The 23568-nt window shown below is 38.9% G+C and overlaps 1 protein-coding gene across 3 annotated transcripts in view; it reads right to left on the minus strand.

Annotated features, from left to right (window-relative positions):
• Positions 1-365: 365 nt before the first annotated feature.
• The window catches only part of LOC122349782 (B-cell scaffold protein with ankyrin repeats-like), a 53173-nt gene continuing 29970 nt past the window's right edge, over positions 366-23568 (minus strand). For 2 of the 3 annotated variants that reach the window (XM_043245942.1, XM_043245941.1), the window contains exons 8-16: positions 12663-12723; positions 11792-11998; positions 3619-3681; positions 3324-3505; positions 2795-2858; positions 2499-2528; positions 1479-1558; positions 1325-1359; positions 366-1133 (exon numbers count right to left, since the gene is read on the minus strand). In XM_043245942.1, coding sequence (XP_043101877.1) covers positions 1327-1359; positions 1479-1558; positions 2499-2528; positions 2795-2858; positions 3324-3505; positions 3619-3681; positions 11792-11998; positions 12663-12723 — 720 coding nt within the window. In that variant the 3' untranslated portion in view covers positions 366-1133; positions 1325-1326. The remainder of the gene's footprint in view (positions 1134-1324; positions 1360-1478; positions 1559-2498; positions 2529-2794; positions 2859-3323; positions 3506-3618; positions 3682-11791; positions 11999-12662; positions 12724-23568) is intronic. The other variant, XM_043245943.1, reaches the window with a different exon arrangement.

Consider the following 23568-nt stretch of genomic DNA (forward strand, 5'->3'; position numbering starts at 1 on the left):
TCCCCTGACACCAAAGCAGCATGTGGGAAGACCTCACTTCTTCTGTAGATGCTTTTTTTCCCAGACGTTTGTTTGCGTCCTTACTCACAATCAGTGATCTGTATGGTACTGAGAGGTCCACAGGGACAATGGGTTGTGCAGTGGCTTTGTTTTTGTCTATCAAAATGCCCATCAACACAACATGAGAGATTAGTTTAGTAGCACAGCACCCCCTTGTGAACATTCCACAGCCAAGACTGGCATGGTTTTCTAAGAAATGCATGCAGGTTTTTAGATTCACTGGGCTCTACTGGTTTCTCACATTAAATTTGCAGTATTTTTATGTAATAATAATAATATAGCCTGATCTGAACACGCAATGTAACTAAAATATCTTTAAAACCTTTAATCAGAAAACATTAGAAAGACATTCTCATCCAACTATGGTATAATCTCAAGTTGAATTTTCTTTATTGGAAACATTGTAAAGATATTTTTAATATATGGTCTAATGATTCTTGATAAATGGTGGCAGTGAAGGATACGAAACATTCTCTTTAAAAAATATACAACACAATCCTGAGCAGTCTGTAAATAAGAAGAAACAGTGAAAATTAAATAATCAATAGAGGGGGTAACGCTTTAGATTCGGGAACACATATTCAATGCAGGTTTTTTCCTCATTAAACTTTGAGAGAAGTTTGATGTTTATTGATAGTCGTAAGGTAGTCATTTGTAATGGTTATGTTTAGACAGAATATGGTCATGCAAAATAATGCAATAATATTTTCTTTGTAAGTACTAATTAAGAAGCTATTATGCTTGTTACTAAGTAGTTAGTTAATAATTCTAAAGTATTACCTTAGTAGGATTTGAATAAAAGTGAATAATTATTTATTATTGCTCTGACACTGGATATTACCCAACCTGATGTAATGATAAAACTTCACTATTTTAGACACTTTTGTATAAATTAATATAATGTGATTTGTACAATGTGATCATGTGAAAAAACAAAACTTTCAAATTAGATGCAATTTAGAATGTAAAATAGTTACAAATTGCCATGAAATTTATATTAATGTACACTATATTGTGTCTGTTCCTGTTTAGTGCATTTCTTTCACAGATCAGTGCTTCCACAATCAGGATGACTGAAAGAAAGATGAAAATTTAATCAATAAAGGTTACAGCATTACAGAGTTTTCTTAAAAAATTGCATGAAATTGCACAGATACATAGGTTTTTACACGTTTAAAATTATCTATTTAAGTCGTTTTTATTTTAATCATGAATTAAACTTAAAAAAATTATTTACATTTTGTATATTATTGTTAATACCTACTCTTACTGTTTGTCTGACTTCTTGAAGAAATTTGACTATTAAAAAAGAAAAAAAAAGACAACTGAATGGATAAAACCATTTGCTAGAAATTATTGTATTAAGTATTATTGTATTCTTGAGAAACGGCAAATACATGTGCAAAATGAAAACTCACATTTTGTCCTTTTATAGGTTTACTGTAGAACTCAGTGTCCGCTTGCTGACTCGCTCTTTGACACTTGTTTGGAGATGCAGCTACAATAGAAACAAATGAAAAAAGTATTTGACACTGTTATTATAAGTACACAGAGCTTAGTGATTGGTGGCTAACTCTAGAGGTGGTCTCATAAATTACAAAAACACTCTATAAGCAGTGTTGGGAAAAGTTACTTTTAAAAGTAACATATAACCATATTGCGTTACTCCCTTAAAAAAAGTAACTAATTCCATTACTTTTTATGGAAAGTAAAGCGTTACATTACTTTTGAGTTTCTTTTTAAATATGAGCAGGGCTTGATTGCTTTTTTTATTATAATATGCTATTTTTATAGAAATGAAATGCCAAAAAGCTTTTTGTACCAAAAAGTGTCATGAATAGACCTCAGGCTGAACAGTAGAATGCAGGACAAGAAAGACACTCTTCAGAAATAAAAAAGAAGCGCAATTGTTTGTTTATCTAAAGTCATTTTTACTTATTAGTATGGTTAAACCGCATCATCATAGGTAAGCAGCAAACACGTTGGTTAATAAAATGTGATTCGATACATTTGTGTTATTTAACATATTTAATTATTGCAGTGCTTCCGATTTCTCTCAGCATTGGGACAGGAGACTTGTCAGTAAATAAATGGAAAAAGGAGTAATTGGCGTTACTCAGATATTTTCTTGGAAAAGAAATGCATTACTTTACTAGTTACTTAAAAAAGTAATATTATTACGTAACTTGAATTGCCTCACTGTCTATAAGAGTATAGGTATAGTAAAATCATATAGAAGGTAATAAAGTATCTCAGAGTCTTCCATGTTACACAGTTTTTTAGACAAAGATTAAAGCCCTTGTGTATAAACCAACAGGTCTAACAGTGTATTTCTCTGAGACACAAAAGCTTCATTGCCACAGATATGGAGGAGACAGCTACAGAGAAAATGTAACTGCAATAAGTTCAACTTTCAAAGCAAGGTACTTCTTACTTACTTGGTGTGTGATGAATGATGCTGATTTTATCTGATGAAGAGAAAAGATGCCTATTAGCTTATACATATTTGTATTTCGTTTAGCTTTTTTTTTTGAGAAGAAGTGTTTTGATGCATGTGCAACCATAATAATAAAAATAATAATAATAATAAAAAACTAAATAAAAAAAGTGAAAATGGGGCCTTTGATTTATACTTGAAATATTTGCATACTGTACACATATACTTGAAGGATTGAGTGATTGATCTCAAATATATTTACTAGGCAAATATACTATATACTAGCAATAAACCTACCATAGACACTTTCATCATCCTCTCTGTTGCTGATGATACTAGCCCTCAGCTGCTGTATTTTCTCCTGGGAAAAACAATTTGTTAAACAGGCTTTAATATGCACTTTTTCATTTCATGTCATAAAGAATCAAAAATGAATTTGTTGGTTGTAAGATAAAAATAGTGAACAATTCTGTTTAAAATCAATTTTTTTTTTAAATGTGCATAGGGATTGACTGCCTTATAAAAAGAAAGGGTACAGTCCTGCTGCTAAATTATAATCTATCTTATCTGTTTATTAATCAGTTAGACTTAGAAAACAGAATGTTAAAAATTATTTAAGATTTTCTTACTATAGTAATTACAATAACTAGGTAATAATAGCTTTAACCCTAAAACCTAAACCTAACCTACCCTCTATTTTCTAAGATAATTATACTGCATGTTTACAGATTCTACTGTAAAATAATGTGTAATATATATCATTACGTCATATTATCATTCCATTAAAATACTAAAATAATTCTAAAGGGTCATTCATGTCCATTACCTGCTGAATGCTATCCATTCCTTTCTGAAGCCTCTGCCAGTCATTAAATCGATCCAGGGCATCATCTATACTCAGAGATCCGTTCTTCACCTCCTGCTGAAGTTTTATCAGCTCGTCCAGTCCTGGTGGCTGATTGGGCACAAAGGTGTCATAAGTGGTTGAGATGCTGTCCCTCAGCCTCGCTGTCACCATGGAGAAAAGCATTTAAAATGTTAGTTGTATGATTTCAGTTTTATTATTATTAATTAAAGATGAGATCAGACGCACAACTTCATCAAATCTCAACAAATCTCACCCTGCCTTGTGGGTAAAGAGTACAATGTTTCAGCATCTCCTTGTGACTTTTTCTTCTGAAAAACTAAAAATTCACATAAATACAGCACATCATGATTAGGGTTCCAGCTATTGTTTCCACACTGCAGCGGTAAACGACGCACACCTGAGAACTAGCTTGCATTATCCTGCAGAGTCCACTAGGTGGAGGCATGTTTTCATTTAAACATTCATGTAAACAGTGCATTTCATGATGTGTGAGGCATGACAAGACTGGATAATAAGCAGAGGCTTACAGATAAACAAGAAACGGTTTTCCCAACCCAGCGAGGGTTAAATACATGTGATGCAAAGCTCAAGGAGATCAGTGAAAGCAAGTGGAATTTGAGGAAAGAAGGAAATGCTGTATATGTTTCTTCAGGGCACTGTGTTAGCATTTCTCACTGTCATGGGATAGGGATAAATCGAGTCCTCTGCTATAGACCAATTATCACCTTACGTCACACAGACGTTGTTTCAGCTGCGCATGTCAGTTGGTAATGGAGTAGGGTGAAGCTGCCCAACTGCAGTCTCAGACCTGCACACTGAGATCATTTTTTCAGACAGTGCCACCTGCTGTTTGGATGAACATTTGTTTTGTAGCGCGTGTACCGTAATTATTTTCAACATTAAAAAACTTCTAGCATGTAGCAACATCGGACACTTAAGGTTATCAATTTTATTAAAGCGCTTCCTGAAAATTACCAGGTTTTTTGGCATAAATCAATGTGACATCTTATTACACCATTTATTTCTAGTTTAAAAAGATAGTTTGATAAAAAAAAAAAAAAAAAAAAAAAAAAAATGTTGTGAATTGTGTTCCCCCTAGTTATTTTCAAACTTGTGGTGCATAACCTATTATCTCTAGCTTAGTCTGTGTTTGATTTGATCAAAATTAGTGTCGAAAGATAACATTATTTTATTTTCTGTGTTATTGCACCATTCTGGGATTCTTACTATGTTTTCTAACAAAATAAAAAACGTTAAAGTAAAAATGTTAAAATAAAGTCTATAGATCAAATAATACAATTATAATTTGTAACATATTTTAGTACTATGTAGGTCCACTTTACGTATTACTGTATTACTGTTATTATTTCATACTAATATTGCTACTACATTTACTATTAGCAGTAATAGCATGTGTAGGAAAAGAAATTGCATGTTCTTACTACCCCAGACAGTAACAGTTACACAATAACACTTTAACAATTAGAAATAACTTCTGTAATAATTACAATATAATAATATTTATAGAATAATAACTACAAATAAGATTTTTTTCATCAAAATATCAAGTAGTCTGCACAGAAATTACACATTGTCCAGAAACACACACACATTAGCCCCTCCTTTAGACGTTTTCAGCCTCCTTGACTAGGTGAAGAAATCTGATCAGTGCATAAGCGAAAGACCCTCTGCGGGAATTAATGGAAAACCCATTTAACCCTGTCTCACCCTTTTTATTTTCATGGTTTGAGATAAGAGAGATGGAAAACGTGCAATTCGCAAGGCATTCTACATGTTTCAGTGAGCAGAGGAGTTTAAAAGCTCCAGCTTAACCCTTATTTTTTTCCATATTATAATAAAGATCTATTTGTTGTATTAATACATTTTTGTACTGGTGAATGACAGACATGGATCATATAGCATCATCCGTTACCACTCTCATGTAAAGGCCAGCTCATTATAACACTCAGTGTTTACAGCAGAGGGACAATTCACTCTTCTGAACTCAACACACACACACACACACACACACACACACACACACACACACACACACTGAAATTGCTCACTGCAGTGCTGCCACAGCATAATGATAGGAGAAATATGGCTCTAAAACAGTAGTGGTTCCTATGCCCTAAAGACGTAGAGTAAAGGATGTTTCAATGTTATTATAAACAATAAAGTGAAATCACTTTACAATAATTTCTTTTTCAGACTAGGTTTAAGCGTAGTTGGCTCATATTCCACAATAACTGACACAATAACCAGGTTTTAAAACATGAATTAACTGCTTTGAATGAGCTACTATGTTTTGCAGAAGTGCAATTAAGTGGTGATGTTCCAGCAAAGATGTTCCTGTGACAACTGTACTTACAGTTTAATACATTTGATTTATGGAAAATTACATGGTTCAAATTGTTTCATTTTAAGCATTATGCACACTGTAAAATGATGAAAATGTGTGATGTGAAATATATGGAATCATTCAAAGTGGTCCATGCTATTCTTTCTAAATATATCACTAAATATGTCCCTCAGTGATATAAATATGAACACCTAGTCTGATGTCTTTAAGAGTACTAAAGTAGTTTGTATATCAGAGAGAGGGAATTTCAAAGAAACCGATAATAACAGTATTGCAAAAATAGAACACATCTTTGACCCCTATTTTGTCCATCATTCCTTTATGATGAAGAGGCTTCTCAAAACGTACTTATTATTCTCTTTATCTCTTATTCCAACATTTGGTTTTAGGTAAGATTTAGATTTTTATTTTATTTTATTTTTTAATAAAAAGACAGTCTTCACAAATATTAAAAAGTGGACTAAGACAGATAGATATGATGCCATATGAAATATGATGCTATTTGTAACGCCAAGCCAGCAGAGGGAGCCGTCACCTGAGTACTAGTGCACTCCACCCCCTGCTCACTCTACCTTCATTTGCTGTTTGAAGCCTTTATAACCAGAGGCCCTCCATGTGTATGATGGAAAGTATTGCCAGTTCTACTGCCTTACCAAGCATTCTACCGATTGTTTCAAATTATCTGCCACGTGTATGATCTCTGCCTGTTTACCCGATTCAAGGACCGGCTCTTTTGTTCTGTTTCCCTGATTAGACTAACAACCTGTTATAGACCCTTTGCCTGTTTTATTCCCCTCAACTTGTTGATATCTCTGACTGCCTTTGTGTTACTGACTCTCTGCCTGCCTTAACATTTCTGTTTATTGGCCTTGTGTTTTATAAATGACAGCACATGGATTCTACTCCGGCCACTGCCTCCTCATTACTCTATTACAAGGCACCCCTAGCAAAACTACTGTAGGTAGATATCATCTATTTCATGCAAAATAGCCTCTGATAGTGCTGTAAATATATATCATTACTTTGACTGTGTTGTCCCAAGAGTCTACTGACGACAGAGGGTTAATAATGAAACTGAGTAACAGGGGCCCTTGGCAAGGGGGGACATAATGATATACTGATAATCTATAACATTAACTTGACAAAATTAAATAGATATATAGTTATATACTATGTTACTAGGAATAATATTCGCAATACTCAATTTTACAACTATAAAAAGTGAAATGTCCCTTATTTGTCTAGCAGCTTGTGCCCTTATCAAAAAAGGAAAATGGTCTGTGCAAATGGTCCACATGTACCTTCACACTACGTTCTCCGACATTGATATATGAGAGGTCCAAGTTAACAGGAAACCGTCTAGGTAAAAGTAAATCTTGGTCCCTCTCCCTTGGTAAGTGCCAAAAAGGGGGTCACCACAGTCCTAAACACAGTCCTCCAAACACCTTACTAGAGGTAGCATGAAGGATTAGGTGACAAGGCAGGAACTCACAGCCACGACTCAAAAACCGAGTGAAGAACAAAGGAGAAAAATCACAACTTAAATACCCAATGGAAAACAAGGCACAGGTGAACTAGATATCACTAAACAAGGACACACAAGGAAGAACTAAGGCAGAGGGTAACACAGGGACCTCTAGAGGCATGGAGAACAACTGCAGCGAGTGGGATGTTGACTCCTTTGTCTTACCTATGACTGTCCAGAGAGTTTCTGTTTTTCTCCTGTTGAGTTGATTAAAACAGCTGTTCCCAATGAATCAGAGTAATTAGGATACTTTGCAACAGCTTGGACTATTTGGAATGACAGAACTTTGGATTTTTCCGTAGACTGTGACCGATTGCAAAGGGTATGAATAATTTTGCATATGCCACTTTTTTGTTCAAATGTAAATAAAAGATCAATAATAATTTTTTACACAGCCTGTGTCATTTTCGGTCAAAATAAAACTTGCTGATTGATAAAAGTAACTTTAGGTTGGAATTTGCCATGGGGTATGTATAATATATATAGTCTACTAAAGCATTTATTTCTGAATTTGCCATCCAAATCTCAGATTAATCTCAAAGTAAAAGGCTTTACTAATTTAGTTCGTTGTGTACAAATTGTAATTTTAATTAAAATCTAAATTGTGTGTTGAGTACTACTGTAAGGTTATAATGTTTGAAAACGTTTTCTTTAGCAATTTAAAACATTAGCTATTTAAAATGCTTTATTCCACCAAATAAACAGTGGCAATTAGCTTGAGACATGGCTGTGGCCACCTGTTTGATGTGCCAAGTTTTAGTTGCCAAGCAATTATGTCTCTATAAGCACTGGTCAAAGGCGATGAAGGAACTGATGTTAAAAACATAAACAGCAATCAAGATTTGCAAGATTACTAAACATCAACACTTAAATGGACTGAATTAAAATACAAAGGTAAATATATATATATATATATATATATATATATATATATATATATATATATATAACAGTCTAAGCAGGGACGCCCAGACTTCCCTCTCCCCAGACACTTCCTCCAGCTCTTCCAGGGGAACACCGAAGGCGCTCCCAGGCCAGCCGAGAGACATAGTCCCTCCAGCGTGTCCTAGGTCTTCCCCAGGACCTCCTCTCGGTGGGACATGCCCGGAACACCTCCCTTGGGAGGCGTCCGGGAGGCATCTGGGACAGATGCCTGAGCCACCTCAGCTGGCCTCTCTCGATGTGGAGGAGCAGCGGGTCTACTCCGAGCTCCTCCCGAGTGACCGAACTCCTCACCCTATCTCTAAGGAAGCGCCCAGCCACCCTACGGAGGAAACTCATTTCGGCCGCTTGTATCCGGGATCTCATTCTTTCGGTCTTGACCCAAAGCTCATGACCATAGGTGAGAGTAGGAACGAAGATCGACCGGTAAATCGAGAGCTTCGCCTTGCGGCTCAGCTCCTTCTTCACCATGACAGACCAGTACAGCGACCGCATTACTGCAGAAGCTGCACCGATCCATCTGTCAATCTCTCGTTCCATCCTTCCCTCACTCGTGAACAAGACCCCAAGATACTTAAACTCCTCCACCTGAGGCAGGAGCTCCCCACCAACCTGAAGGGGGCAAGCCACCCTTGTCCGACTGAGGACCATGGCCTCAGACTTGGAGGTGCTGATTTTCATCCCTGCCGCTTCACACTCTGCAAACCGTCCCAGCACACACTGTAGGTCTTGGCCAGATGCAGCCAACAGAACAACATCATCAGCAAAAAGCAGAGAAGCTATCCTGTGGTCACCAAACCAGACCCCCTCCGGCCCCCGACTGCGCCTAGAAATCCTGTCCATAAAAATAATGAACAAGACCGGTGACAAAGGGCAGCCCTGTCGGAGTCCAACATGCACTGGAAACAAGTCTGACTTAATACCGGCAATGCGAACCAAGCTCCTGCTCTGGTCATACAGGGATTGGACAGCCCTTAGCAAAGGGCCCCTTACCCCATATTCCCAGAGCACCCCCCACAGGACACCACGAGGAACCCGGTCGAATGCCTTCTCCAAATCCACAAAACACATGTAGACTGGTTGGGCAAACTCCCAGGAACCCTCCAGCATCCTGAAGAGGGTATAGAGCTGGTCCAGTGTTCCACGTCCAGGACGAAACCCACATTGTTCCTCTTGAAGCTGAGGTTCAACTATCGGGCAGATTCTCCTCTCCAGTAACCTGGCATAGACTTTACCAGGGAGGCTGAGAAGTGTGATCCCCCTATAGTTGAAGCACACCCTCCGGTCCCCCTTCTTAAAAAGAGGAACCACCACCCCGGTCTACCAGTCCAGAGGCACTTTCCCCCGCGTCCACACGATGCTGCAGAGGCGTGTCAGCCAAGACAGCCCTACAACATCCAGAGACCTGAGGTACTCCGGGCGGATCTCGTCCACTCCTGCTGCCTTGCCACCGAGGAGCTTCCCAACAACCTCAGTGACCTCAGCCAGGGTGATGGTCTAGTCCCCCCCCGGGTCCCCGTCCTCTGCTCCCTCAGTGGAAGACGTGTTGGAGGGATTGAGGAGGTCCTCAAAGTATTCCTTCCACTGCCCGACAATATCCCCAGTCGAGGTTAGCAGATTCCCACCAGCACTGTATACGGTGTTGGCAGGGCACTGCTTCCCTTTTCTGAGGTGTCGGACGGTTTGCCAGAACCTCTTTGAGGTCGTCCGATAGTCATTTTCCATGGCCTCCCCGAACTCCTCCCAGACCCGAGTTTTTGCCTGCACAACCACCCGGGCAGCTGCCTCAGGAGTCCCACGAGCCAACCAGACTCAATAGGACTCTTTCTTCAGCTTGACGGCATACCTTACTTTCAGTGTCCACCATCGGGTTTGGTGGTTGCCGCCACGACATGCACCAGAAACTTTACGGCCACAGCTCCGGATGGCTGCGTCGACCAAAGAGGTAGAGAACATAGTCCACTCGGACTCAATGTCTCCAGCCTCCCTCAGGATCCGGTCAAAGTTCTGCCGGAGGCGGGAGTTGAAGATCTCCCTGACAGGGGTCTCTGCCAAACGTTCCCAACAGACCCTCACAGTACGTTTGGGCCTGCCAAATCTGTGTGGCCTCCTCCCCCACCAACGGATCCAACTCACCACCAGGTGGTGATCAGTTGACAGCTCCACCCCTCTCTTCACCCGAGTGTCCAAGACATGAGGCCGGAGATCAGATGATACAACCACAAAGTCGATAATCGACCTCCGACCCTAGGGTGTCCTGATGCCACGTGTACTGGTGGACACCCTTATGCTTGAACATGGTGTTCGTTATGGACAGACCGTGACTAGCACAGAATTACAACAACAGAACACCACTCAGAAGTCCCCCAGCAGGACGATAGAGTCCCCGGTTGGAACACTTTCCAGCATCTGTGGGCAACACCAGAGTAGTGAAGAGTCCAGCCCCTTTCGAGGAGATGGGTTCCAGAGCCCAAGCAGTGCATGGAGGTGAGACCGAATATCTCTAGCCGGTATCTCTCGACCTCCCGCAACAACTCAGGCTCCTTCCCCCCCAGAGAGGTGACGTTCCATGTCCAGGGGTTGGGTTGTCGAGGTCCAGGGGTTGGGTTGTCGAGCTCCACGCCTTCGACTGCCACCAAAACCACAAGGCACCGGCCCCTTACGGTCCCTCCTGCAGGTGGTGGGCCCACGGGAGGATGGCCCCACGCCGCTGTTTCGGGCTGAGCCCCAGGCCTGGCTCCATGGCGGGGCCCCGGCTGTGCCATACCGGGCGACGTCGCGACTCCATTTATGCTTTTCTCCATAGGGGTATCATGGACCGCTCTTTGTCTGGCTTGTCACCTAGGACCTGTTTGCCATGGCAGACCCTACCAGGAGCAGTAATACTAATGTTGTGAAATTAGAATGACAAAGCCTTTTAGATGTCGTAGTGTACACAATATGTAGTAGTGTTCGTTTAGACAAAACTAATGTTCTTATATAGTACAATAAACAGTTGGTGTTAAGAAAAACAAGCAGAACTAAATTTGTAACTAAGATTTGTAACACCTCTACCAAGGGTCTGTTACTGTTTTTCATAAGATTATTAGATTTTTGCTAATTCACTGCTTCTTTGATGCTTCATGAACACAGCTCCAGAATTGTATAAATGATTTATAAAGCTCTAACAATAAAAGTCATTTGGTTCTTTTTACTTATTGAATTATTAATGAAACTGAAATTGAACATTTAAGATTACTGCCTGTAATGAATGGTCCATATTTGGTTCTTTTTTCTCCCAAGTCTATAAAGGATTACAGGGCAAATATTAGTCTGAAATTTATAAACACTAAGAAATGACTGAAATGGGGCAACATCAACCACTGTAATGAGTGAAAACAAAACTTTATGTTTTCTTGAAGGAATAATTTAGACCCGCATCAGTTCTTGAAATTATTTTCCAATATGTTCCAATATGTCATAAAAGGCAACGGTGTTTGTTAAAGAGCTCTCAAAGGAATAAAATAAGTGTATTTCTGTCAGAGTCAACAGTCAATTAAAGGTCCCAAACTGGAGAAATTAAAACTCATACTGCTCATAGGTAAAAATTCAAACCTTGTGCAATGAAGGGAGTCTTGTCCTCTGGGGTAGGAAAGGAGTCAGGCCGAGGGGTCGGTGCGGGGGGACGGTTCACTATTACTAGAGGGCTGCTGGATCTGAGGATGGTGTCATACTCTTCCCCATCTTTACCCAGGGGAGTATAGACATTTTCATCTTCATTATCTTGGTGTTCCTCATTAGGATCAACCAACCGAAGATTATCTGTGTAAAGAGAAAATTGATGTTCATTTACTAAACATCAACATTTAATTTATATACATTTTATATATATATATATATATATATATATATATATATATATATATATATATATATATATATATATATATACAGTACAGACACACACACACAACAGGTCCCATGTGTCAGTCACTGATTGATTCACTAAACTAATTCATTGCAAACACTTTATTTTAAGGTGTCCTTGTTACAATGCAATAATACATTTAAATACTAAGTAATATTAATTAACTACATGCACTTATATATACTATATGATTAGGGTTAGGCTTAGGGTCACTTGCACGTAATTATTTATAATTGTCATTATAATATTAAGTTAAGGCCTTCTAAGTCATTCTAAGACTTCTAGGCTAGACTCCTTGTCAGCATTTCAAACTAGAATTAAACAGTCTAGTAAGTAATATCAGCCATCCATATCAATGGTTATCAGAGATGGAGATAATGTTGTGACATTAGAATAACAAGTCCTTTTAGATGTCATAGTTTACACAATACACAGTAGTGTTTATTTAAATAAAACAGATTTTCTTATATACTACAATAAACAGTTTGTGTTAAGAAAAACAAGCAGAACAAAATTAAAATGATATATAAACGATTAATATGCTTGACTCAAACATACCTGGTCTGCTCATCAGCTCATATACACTGTTGTCAGTGTTGCCATCATTGTCATCAAGTGTCTATGAGAACATTATTAAAAACAAATTAATAATGAAAGATTAATGATTATTATCGAATACATGATAATTATAATTAATAATAACAAATCTTTTAAATTTAAACTTATTAACATTTGAAATATTAAAATGTTTGACAACTGCTAATGTACAGTACAGTACTTCTCTGGTGTGATGGTGTGGTTAATGGGAAGGAGCACTCAACGAGAATATAACTTTAACAGTTTTAATCTTCCACAAAAGAGCAAATTATAATACTACAGACAAACAGGCTAGAACCACACGTATTAAAGACGAGACCGGATGATATAACATGGGCAAACTGGAACTTATATACACAAAGTCGTTTAACAATTTAGTCATTTAACTAAATTAACAAGACACACCTGGACAAATGAGACAATTAACAGCAAGTAGGGCACACAGAGCACACGGGACAAGAAAAACAACAACAAAGAGTTCAACTATGTGACATCTGGTTATTTACAATGTAAACAAATAGTTGTTTCAACTTGTTACCCCGCTGCCTTTTTCAACTTTAATTTTTAAGTTACTTAATGTTAATTTAAGTGACAACTGGAATATTTTAGTTCACTAAACTAAACTACACAATTTTAGGCAGTAACAAGTTATTTTTATTATTAGATTATTTAGATCTTTAGAAGGTGATATTACCTGTAATATGACAAGATAATCTGTCTTGTTTACTAATGAAAGATTGTGCAGTTGTTATATAATTTTTACCTGTATTCAAAGCCAAATATTTTGCTATGTACATGTTATGACTGCTTCTATATCCACTTGTGTTGTTAAAAGCGCTATATAAATAAAAATGATTGATTGATTGATTGATTGTGCAGCAGGAGTTGCATGTGACAAATATGGTTTTAGTGCTTAAGTTTTTGCCAAGTTTGCAGAACTGATTGATGCAACAAAGTTGTTCAACAGCAAAGCGATGGTTGTTGTGGAAAACACTGACATCTGATCAAAAATGTCGAAAATCACGAGGCAGCTGTGCTGAATTGAGTATTGAGGATTCATTACAGCAGAAAGGGAGTTGAGTGCAGTGGGGAAACGGCTGATTGATGAAGCAGCTTCATGCTCATTGGTTCAGACAACCGTGATTCTGCATTCTTATCTAAAATATTTTATTTTTTATCTGATTTCATGCAGTTATGTATTTAAATAATGCATGCATATTTCCAAACACTATGAATGCAATCTCTGCGTGAGATGTAATTGTTGTAATATTTCCATAAAAAAATAAAATACATATTTGTATTAAAGGAGAAATGGACAATATATATGCATTTCATATGGAATTAAAGAGCATGCACTAGGAGAGTCTTGTTCAAGTATCTTTACACATATAAAAGCAACAGAACTAAAATTATATCATGTTTATCAGCAGCACAGGGCAAGAGTGAGAATAACGAGAATAATAAAATGCCTTTGATCTCGTTGGCATCTGTTCAATTCCTAGAGGGCAGAACTGTCCGTCTTGACTGTGTTTATTTCCCTCCTCCCCTCATTACAGCTGCCTACTCTCATCTCCATTTCAGGCGAGGCTAGGCGCATCTCAAACAGGCCTAGCGCTTCTCTTTTGATTTGATTTGTTACAAGCAGCAGTGACAGAATCATTAGCCAATCAAAGTTTGACGTTCAATGACAGCCCACCCTCTGGGTCCTGTTATGTGCCCAGTGCTTCCCCGAGTATTAGACTGCCCTTTTATTCAGGGATTTCTGAGGAATGAAAGTGAAAATCAATGACAAGAAAATAATAGTAATAACCTACACCAGAGCTTGTTGCTGAAAACAGACAAAAGAGAATAACTGAGAAAGAAAAATTTAACCCTCTGGGGTCTGAGGGTGTTTTGGGTTTTTAGTTTATTGAGAACTTATAGATATCACATAAAATAACTGTATATGTTAGGACCAATCAAATCAATGTAATATTCTAAATTATTAATAAAAATAAATATTTAATATTATTATTGTGGTATTATTAAACTTGGAGTAAGACCGGATAAATGATGAAACTTTTATATCACATACCTGCCATTTCCAAACTGAATGTTTTATGTGTTCTGAATGATAAAAAAAAAAAAGTATAGCTTGATATGCCTCCAGAAATGATTAATAGTAATGCCAAAAAATATTGTCTGCAATTGGATTTAGATATGCAACATGTATTGTGCCAATGCCACGCTAATATGTTATTATACAGCTAACAATGGGCTTTTTCAAATTTTTAGTCTATTCAAATACTGAATACAAAATGATGAAAGTAGGCACACTACAAAGTGTTCACTTTAGTGTAATGCATACTTCATTCTGACTGCCTCTCTCTGTGTTCTGTTTCTTAGCAACCTAGTACCATTTACTTGTAATAATAGCTTCCACTTCTTCCCCTTCAATATTGATTATGCACATTATGAATTCAGTGTTATGAATATATTCATTACAGCAGAAAGGGAGAATTAACAGATAAATAAGACAAGCTAATTACGCATTACAAGTTGAGGGGCTGTGTGAGACAGCTGCTTGACCATAACATCATTTTATCCAAATGTGCTCTTTTGTGATGAATAATTCAAATAATTTTGTGCTGTCAGAGAAAGAATCTGACATGTCAGTGGACTAACTGACAGATAAATAATAATGGGTGAGATATGTTTTAAACATGTCACTATTTTTAAATAAATATATATTTTAAAGGTGTTGTGGACATGAAATTTTCACCAAATGTCCATGTATACAAATAAAACAAAACAAATAGGTTCACATGTCAAAAAGTACTGAACTACTGAAATTTACTTAATACTTTGTACAAAAGCCTTTGTTGGTAATGACAGCTTCAAGACACCTCCTGTATGGAGAAACTCGTTGCATGCATTGCTGAGGTGTGGTTTTAGCCCATCTTTAAATGTTGAAGGTTATGTGGGTCTCTTTAGTCTGATCTTTAGTTCTTATTTTCTATTGGATTCAAGTCAGGTGATTGGCTGGGCCATTCCAGCAGCCTTGTTTTCTTTTTATGAAACCAACTGAGTGTTAGTCAGGTGGACATTTCAGCAAGACAATAAAGCCAAACACTGTGCTTTATTGTCTTGCTGAAATGTCCACCCTTGTTTAATCTTCATCATCCTGGTACTCTAGGTGATGGGATTGAACCAGCTAATATTAATTCTCACAGACTAAGGGAAGGATTGCTTTCTAGTTACTAATGGATTTTAGCTGGTGTCTTGGCTTTCCATGCCTTTTTACACCTCCCATTCTTCATGTCTTCAATAATTTTATCCTGTGTCATTCCATTTTATTACAAATAACTGAAATGTATTTTTGTTGTGTAACTTTCTGAAATGTATGTGTTTTCTTTATTTGTATGGATTAATTCAGTTGTTATGACATCTGGTGAAAATTTCAAGTCAACAGCACCTTTAGAAATACATATATATATATATATTGTTGTTGCCATACAGAATGCTACATTGAACCAGGGTCCAGTGGCTTTTCGCCCCAACCATGGCCAGGTATGTGCCTCACTACGTCATTACTATCCCTTAAGCAGGGCAAATGCTTGAGGACTGCTACACCAGTCTTGATTGACTTCTTTTATGAGGGGATAAATCAACCACTCAAGACACAACTTGTTTGTGAGGGTCTATGGGGTCGCTTGCGCAGTTGGGAATCGCGGAGAAAAAAGACACCACCTCGACGCCTGTAATGGCGGTTTTGAGCAAAGCATAAGATGGCTGCCTCCCCAGAACCACCGCACAAGATGGCCGCCAACCTAGAGCCACTACACAAGATGGCCACCAACCCAGAGCACCCCCCACCCCCATACTGGCCAACATACCAGAGCCTTCACCCATTGTGGATATCAATCCCTATTTCTCAGCCACTATGGATGCCTCTCCAGGAGTTCCCCACATTGTGGATGCAGCATTTGAGGACACCAGGGCATTCCAAGGGCGTTTGAGGCTAGTGTCCAGTCTCCAAAGCTTCAGCACAAGTTATCCCTGAGACTGTTCTCTGCGCTCCATCCGGTGCTATTCCTGTAATGGCAGTTGCCATTTTGTGTGTTTGGACTACACACTGTTCAATTCCTACACCAGTCTGCAAATCTGCTCCTGAGCCAGCTTCTGCTTCCTGCCCATCAATCCACTCCAGTGCCCACACAAGTCCACAAGCCTGCTCCAGACGATTTTCATATCCACATGTCTACCCCTGAGGCATTACCTGACCCGAGTCCGCTCCTGAGACCTTTCCCATCTGCCTATGAACCCTGTTCCATCCCGGCTATGAGGGTCGCCTGTGAATCATCGTCTAGTTTGGTCATGGCTATGGAGGACGCCTGTGAGTCCTCATCCTATCCAGTCGTGGCTATGGAGACTGTCTATGAAAGCTCGTCCTTGCAAGTCACGGCTATGATGGCTGCCAATGAACCTTCGTCCAGCCCACCCATGGCTATAGAGGCCACCTATGAATCCTTAATCAACCAAGTCTCAGTCCTCAGCCATGAATGCTCTGTCTATGTTGTCTGTCTCTGCTTCTTTCAGGCCCCAATCCCATGTATGCTGCCTTGGCTTGACCAGTCCAGTCTACATAAGCATAAGATGATGCTTGAGAAGGTTGTTGACGCCTGGCAGGTGAAGGTGAAGTAGAAGCTCGACATCTGAAAGTGTGAGCGGTGGCATCTCGGGGTGGCAGCCCCGAGATGCAGCTGGGACCACAGTTAAGGTGTCCTGTGGAATGTCTGATGCTGTGCATTGGCTGGAGACGCAGGTGGAGCTGAGTTGGAGAACACAGTTTCTTCAGTGAATAGCTCAATCTCTGACATGTTTGCAGGAATTGGATGAACCAGCGCTGAAAGTTGAGATGATGGAGGTAGAATGTACTTGTTTTTTGTAGATTTCTAATGTGCAGATTGGAAAATAGTATAATAACTAATGATTAACTACCCTTGTAAATTATCTGCGCATGCTCCTCCTGAAATTGATCACATATCATGTTAGATCCTCTTCTTTTCTTTTAGAAATTATGTATTTAAATTGCATGAGTATTTTCAAACACTGACTATGTGATTTAAAGTCATATTTCTATAAAAATCAAAAATAGAAATATGGCTTTTATATGGAATTAAATACCAAGCAATGTAGCTTTGAGTGTCTTGTTCATCATATTTATTTTCATATAAAGTAACAAAACTAAAATTATATAATTTTTATCAACAGATTAGCACATGAGTAAGAATAATGTGATATCCACCTTTGATCTTGTAAGTATCTTTTGTACTTCGAGAGGTCAGAACTATCCTTCTTGGCTGCACTTATTTTACTCTTCCCCTCACTGTAGCCGCCTACTCCTGCCTACACAATTCAAGAGAGACGAGGTCAGAGCTATCCTTCTTGGCTGCACTTATTTTACTCTTCCCCTCACTTTAGTCGCCTACTCCTGCCTACATTTTAAGAGAGGCAAGGCACAACTCAAACAAGCTAATGCTAATGCATTGCTTTTACTACAGTAATAAAATAAGCTTTTAATAAAGCAACTCAACATTCCTTCATTACTAGTTCTAAAGTGACATTTTGAAGTTAGCAATGGAATAATTCATAATATTTGGCTGGATGTGAAACCATAATAAGGTCTTTAAATTCAATTTTAAAGAAGAGTTACATCAGGTCCAAATGCATGAAGAAATGTTAATGTTGGCTAAATTTAAGACCTAAATTATGGTTACACATCAAACAAAAAGTTACTATTTATGTTTTCATTGGACAGAACTATATAAATAAGTATATAAATAATTATAACAGATAACAGGTTTTTTTTCAGTTTCTCCATAAATGCAATTTGCTGGATAATGGGAAAAAGATCACAATAAATAAACAGTCATATCCATTAGCATGTAGAAAAGGTCACATTATAAATTATAAAGCCCACTGCTGAATTGTGATAAGGCTGTTATACGTATGTTTCGGGAATATACCATTGATTTGAAAACTGTCAATGATACTTTAAAGCTGATTTTTTTATGTTCAAAATGTACAAAATATTTATAATAAGAGAGTACACCATGAATTAATTACTGTTTTTGCTTGTCCTTGTTCACTACGGCACACCAATAATAAATGTTTAGTTTGGTTTGGGTAGATACCGCTGCGGAGTAGCTTAGTAGCTGTGTGACTCGTCATAGACATAAACAGAGAGAAGTAGCTTTGGCTACAATGTTCTTCCACAACACGCACACAGTTTTTCTGTTTATTAACCACTAAAGCGACAAATGTTAGAGACTGCAGCTTTAAAAAAAAGTCAAATGTGCTTTTAGGGAAGTCGGTGAGGCTGATTTGACTATTTTACACTAACTGAAAGCACCCACTGTAAAACATTTCTGTGAAAGATGCTGTGAGGCTTTTATTCAAATATCAAACAAATCTCAGTGGCACGGCAGTATCCAACAGTAACAATGTATTCAATGATACTGATCATGTATGTATAAAAACACTATTAAATTTAACAGATGTTTGGTAAGGATCATCAGTAGAGATGAGATGCACTGTGGTTGGTCTGGAACCTGAGTCTGTTGCCATGGTGATGACTCTGTCCTCTGCTAGCTGGAGGCTTTCTGTGGAAGAGACTTGCATTGTGGCAAGTTCTTTGAGTGTCACTCCATGTGTTATTTCAGGGCGTGCCTGAATACAGGTGCATCTCAATTAATTTAACTCAAATTGTCAAATTGTGAACCCAAGTAAAAAAAAATAAAAATTTAATTAAAGTGCACTAATTTTGCACATAATATACTAAAAATGATTCTTTAGTATTTCTTAAAATAAACTAAACTAAAATGCACTTTCAACATTTTACCTTTGTACACTTTGTGGCGAGTATCCCGATTACTAATCAGCGTCGCCCTGAAATCACACAAGAAACACCTGGCCGCACCCTGCACAGGCTGATCGGACCCACCTCACCAAGAGCTGGCTACAAAAGTAGCAGGTAGACGCCACTGACGAAGAGAGATCACCAATGCAGTCTGAACTAACGCTTGTCTCTATTATCCCTTCTCAGACAGCAGTGTGTGACTGATCAGCCTCACTCCCCACATCACGGACACAGGGACACAAGAGCACAAGATCACCACAGCACCAGGACTATACTTTGGAACCACTTCATCACGTATTATCATTTACTGTTAATAAATCCACCCTCTGGGGTATTTTTTTTCTTGAGCTCTCCTTGTCGTGTGATTCTTCACCCCATGTCACAACTTATATTACACTTGAGTGCACTAATGTATAAAAGCTGTTTTTAAGTGTGCTGGTATGGAAGCCCTGGTTTCTTTGACAGCGGCCTATGTCTGGGGGCTATTTCAAGGCTATTTCTGTGTCCAGCAGCTGTTAGAGTCTCGTAATGGCCGGTGATTTCCTTCTGTTGTGCCATCCCATAAGGTTCCTTGCCTTCCGTTTTATGCCTTCTCTCGCTGATTGGGTTTCAGTTCCCTGTGGAACTCTGTGACTTGCAGGTTCAGTTCATTTACCTCCTGTCTGAGGCCCTTGAGGATGTGGGCCAAGGGGAAGATATTGTTAGTCATCTCCTGGTGGTTCAGGCTGGGTGTCAGGTGTCCAATTGTGTCACAGTCTCACTGTTCCTTTCTCTTTCCAGATGCTCCTAGTGAGGTTACAAGACTGGATGCCTATGTGCTGTCTATGGACTAGACACATTGGCACACCTGAATAGTGAATAGCTAGTGAGGTAGAGTGCTCAGAACACAAGGAGAAGAGATAAGTAAATTCAATAACAGGCTGTGAGCAGGGGCCAGCTAAGATCCGTCAGCAGGGAAGCATCACACACCTCAAGGTACATAAACAGAAACAATGGGAAGTGTTTCTGCTAAGGAGTAAGGAGTGGTATACAAGAGACTGGGTTACTATTAACCTGTACTGTCGTTGCTAGGACTGCTATAAACGATAACATTAAAAAGGTGTGTAAATTTGCCAGTACGATGTCAGACTATGTAATATGCTCTGGTCCCCTCTATGCTTACCATGGTGATGAGATTTACAGCAGACTGCTGGGTCTCATTGGCTGGATGTCTAAGTGGTGGCCACAGAATAACATAGGTTTTATAGACAATTGGATGAGTTTCTGGGGCAGACCAACCTGTTGATAATGAAAAAGATGCTTTAGGATTAGCTTTCTTAGAAACTCTGAACTCCATTGGGGTCAGGACCTACTCATTGTCGAAATCATACACTAGATCTAATACTCGGAATGAATGGAATGAATGTTAATATGGTTGAAATTTTGCAGAAAAGTGATGATATTTCAGATCAATATCTAGTCTTGTGTGAACTCTATATAGTTAAAACTGTAAACTCTGCACCTTATTACAAGTATGGTAGTGTAAAATGTCTGTAAAGGCAACCTCTTTGATGAACACGTTTATTAACAACCCTCAACATACTACACAGTCTCCCTCTCAACCTCCCCTATTATCTATGTACCTGAGAATTAAAGCAACAGTATCAGAATTCACTTTTTTTTTGGTGATCCTTCACAGAAAACATTTTCAAGCAAGGCAAACAGCATGCTTCAGATTACAAACATAAACCAAATCCTAAATTACAGCAATGTAACTCTTACTGTTCTAATGAACGAAACAGTTAAATATTCTAAAACTTCACCCCTGCCCAGTTTAACTAGTTCCTGAGCATATAGCTTCCTACTTCTTTATAGGTAATAGGTTTACTGACTCTTCCTGACCTAGTAAGTATAAGTTCAGGCTTAGAAGTCTGCTTGGGTTGGCACAGTCTCAGTTTGAACCTGTTTGAATCTGTTTGTACAGCCTGTTTGGTTGTATTGTTTGGTGTTGGCACAGCTTGAAAATGACGTTGGTTACATCTCAGTATCACCCTTTGTTCCGTCTCAATGACATAGGAATGAGGTGTCACACTTTCACTTCTGATGACTGCCGGTGAAGACCAGATCTTCTCATGGTCCAGCTTGGTAAGAACAGTATCCCCTGGTCTCAGTATTGACAGGTTTTTAGTTCCATTACGACAATTGTAGTAAAAAGCTTGCCTGTCTTTCTCTAGTTTCTCTAGCATGACAGACTTCCTGTTTGGCCACCTGGGTTGAAGATTCTTTTCTAGGGTTGGAAGTGTTGTTCTGATTTCCTTCCCATGAGAAGTTCTGCTGGACAAACTCTTGTAGTGGCACAGGGGGTTGATCGATAGCACATGAAAGCTATCTTTAAGGATCTGTCTGCTTCACGATTCTTTTTGCAGTCTGCACAGCCCTTACAATGTGACCGTTACCCTGAGAATGGTGAAGACTTGATGTAATGTGTATGAAATCCAGTTGCCTGGCCAGCTCTTGGAACCCAGCATTAGAGAATTGAGGACCATTGTCACTTACGACCTCATTTGGAATTCCAAATCTGGCGAAGACAGCTTTTAACTTTTGTGTGACATGAGATGTTGTGGAAGGTAAGTGCAGTATCTCCAGAAATCTGGAATAATAATCAGACACAATTAGATAATTCCTTGCACAATGTTCACAAAGATCAGCCACAATCCTTTTCCAGGGTCTATCTGTTAATGGTGTGGAGATCAAGGGTTCCTTCTGCTGTTTATTTCTCAGCTCACGGCATATCTGACATGACAGCACTATGTTCTTTATGACGGCTGAAATTCCTGGCCACCACACCAATTCCTTTGCTCTTTCTCTAGACTTTGTAAGGCCCTGGTGACCTTTGTGAATCTTTTCCAGTATCTCCTTTCTCATTGCCCTTGGCACACTGATTCTCCTTCCCTTGATCACTAAACCTTCATGCTCTGAAAGCTCCACTTTGGAGACTGAGACTTGGCTTCTGTGTTGTGGCCATCCAGCTCTGATCAGCTTGATTACAGCTTGTAACTCACCATCCTTTGCAGTAGCATTTCTGATACAGTTAATCTTATGGGACGTTGCAGGTATTCCTTGTATTACTGCATCCACATAGCACTCCACGTCACATAGCACTCCAAGTCAGCATCTACGTCGGCATCTACGCTAATATTAGTCTGTTTCTTAGTTTGTACCCAGAAAAGATGGTGGATCATCACCCAGAGATTATGTTTATCAGAGACCAGAACACCTAGATGAGGCCCGTGGACAGATCACCAGATCCAGATGCGCACGCGCACGCAAACAAACTGAATGTACAGTACACACATATTCATGTTCCAAAGGTAGTATATTCCTTGTGGCCAGAAGTTTGCCAATTTCACCTTTATTGTACATACAGTAAATTATTCTTAGAAAACTTAAATTCTGCTAATTTTGTAATACTTTCCATACTGTACATACAGTACATAATAAATACTGTAATTCATCAAAATAATTTAATATGTTCCAAAATCTGTAGTTGTCACGCCAGCACCACCATCATCAGACAAGCCAGTCACATGGTTAAGATCCCAATCACCCGATTACTAACTATAAACACCTGTACACGCGCTCACATTCACTTGACGGCTGATCTCAAGGTTGCATCCCTACCCATGCTCTGCCTGCCAGTCCGTCTGCTTACTCTCTCAATCTGCTGTCCTAAGGAACCCTGGAACTCTCTGACCCTTTGAAGGGAAGTTATTGAGACTTTCTCCATCCGGGCTCTCAAACTCACCTTCAGTGTTTCAGAACTTCATGAACGAAATTTTCTGTGACATGCTAAACTGGTTTGTACTAATATACATTAATGACATTCTCATTTATTCATCCAGCCTCACCGAACACTGCAGGCATGTAACCCAAGTCTTTCAGCGCCTGTGACACCACAAGCTGTACCTGAAAGCGGAGAAATGCGAG

The sequence above is a fragment of the Puntigrus tetrazona genome, chromosome 7 (assembly GCF_018831695.1).
Source record: "Puntigrus tetrazona isolate hp1 chromosome 7, ASM1883169v1, whole genome shotgun sequence".
NCBI lineage: Eukaryota > Metazoa > Chordata > Actinopteri > Cypriniformes > Cyprinidae > Puntigrus > Puntigrus tetrazona.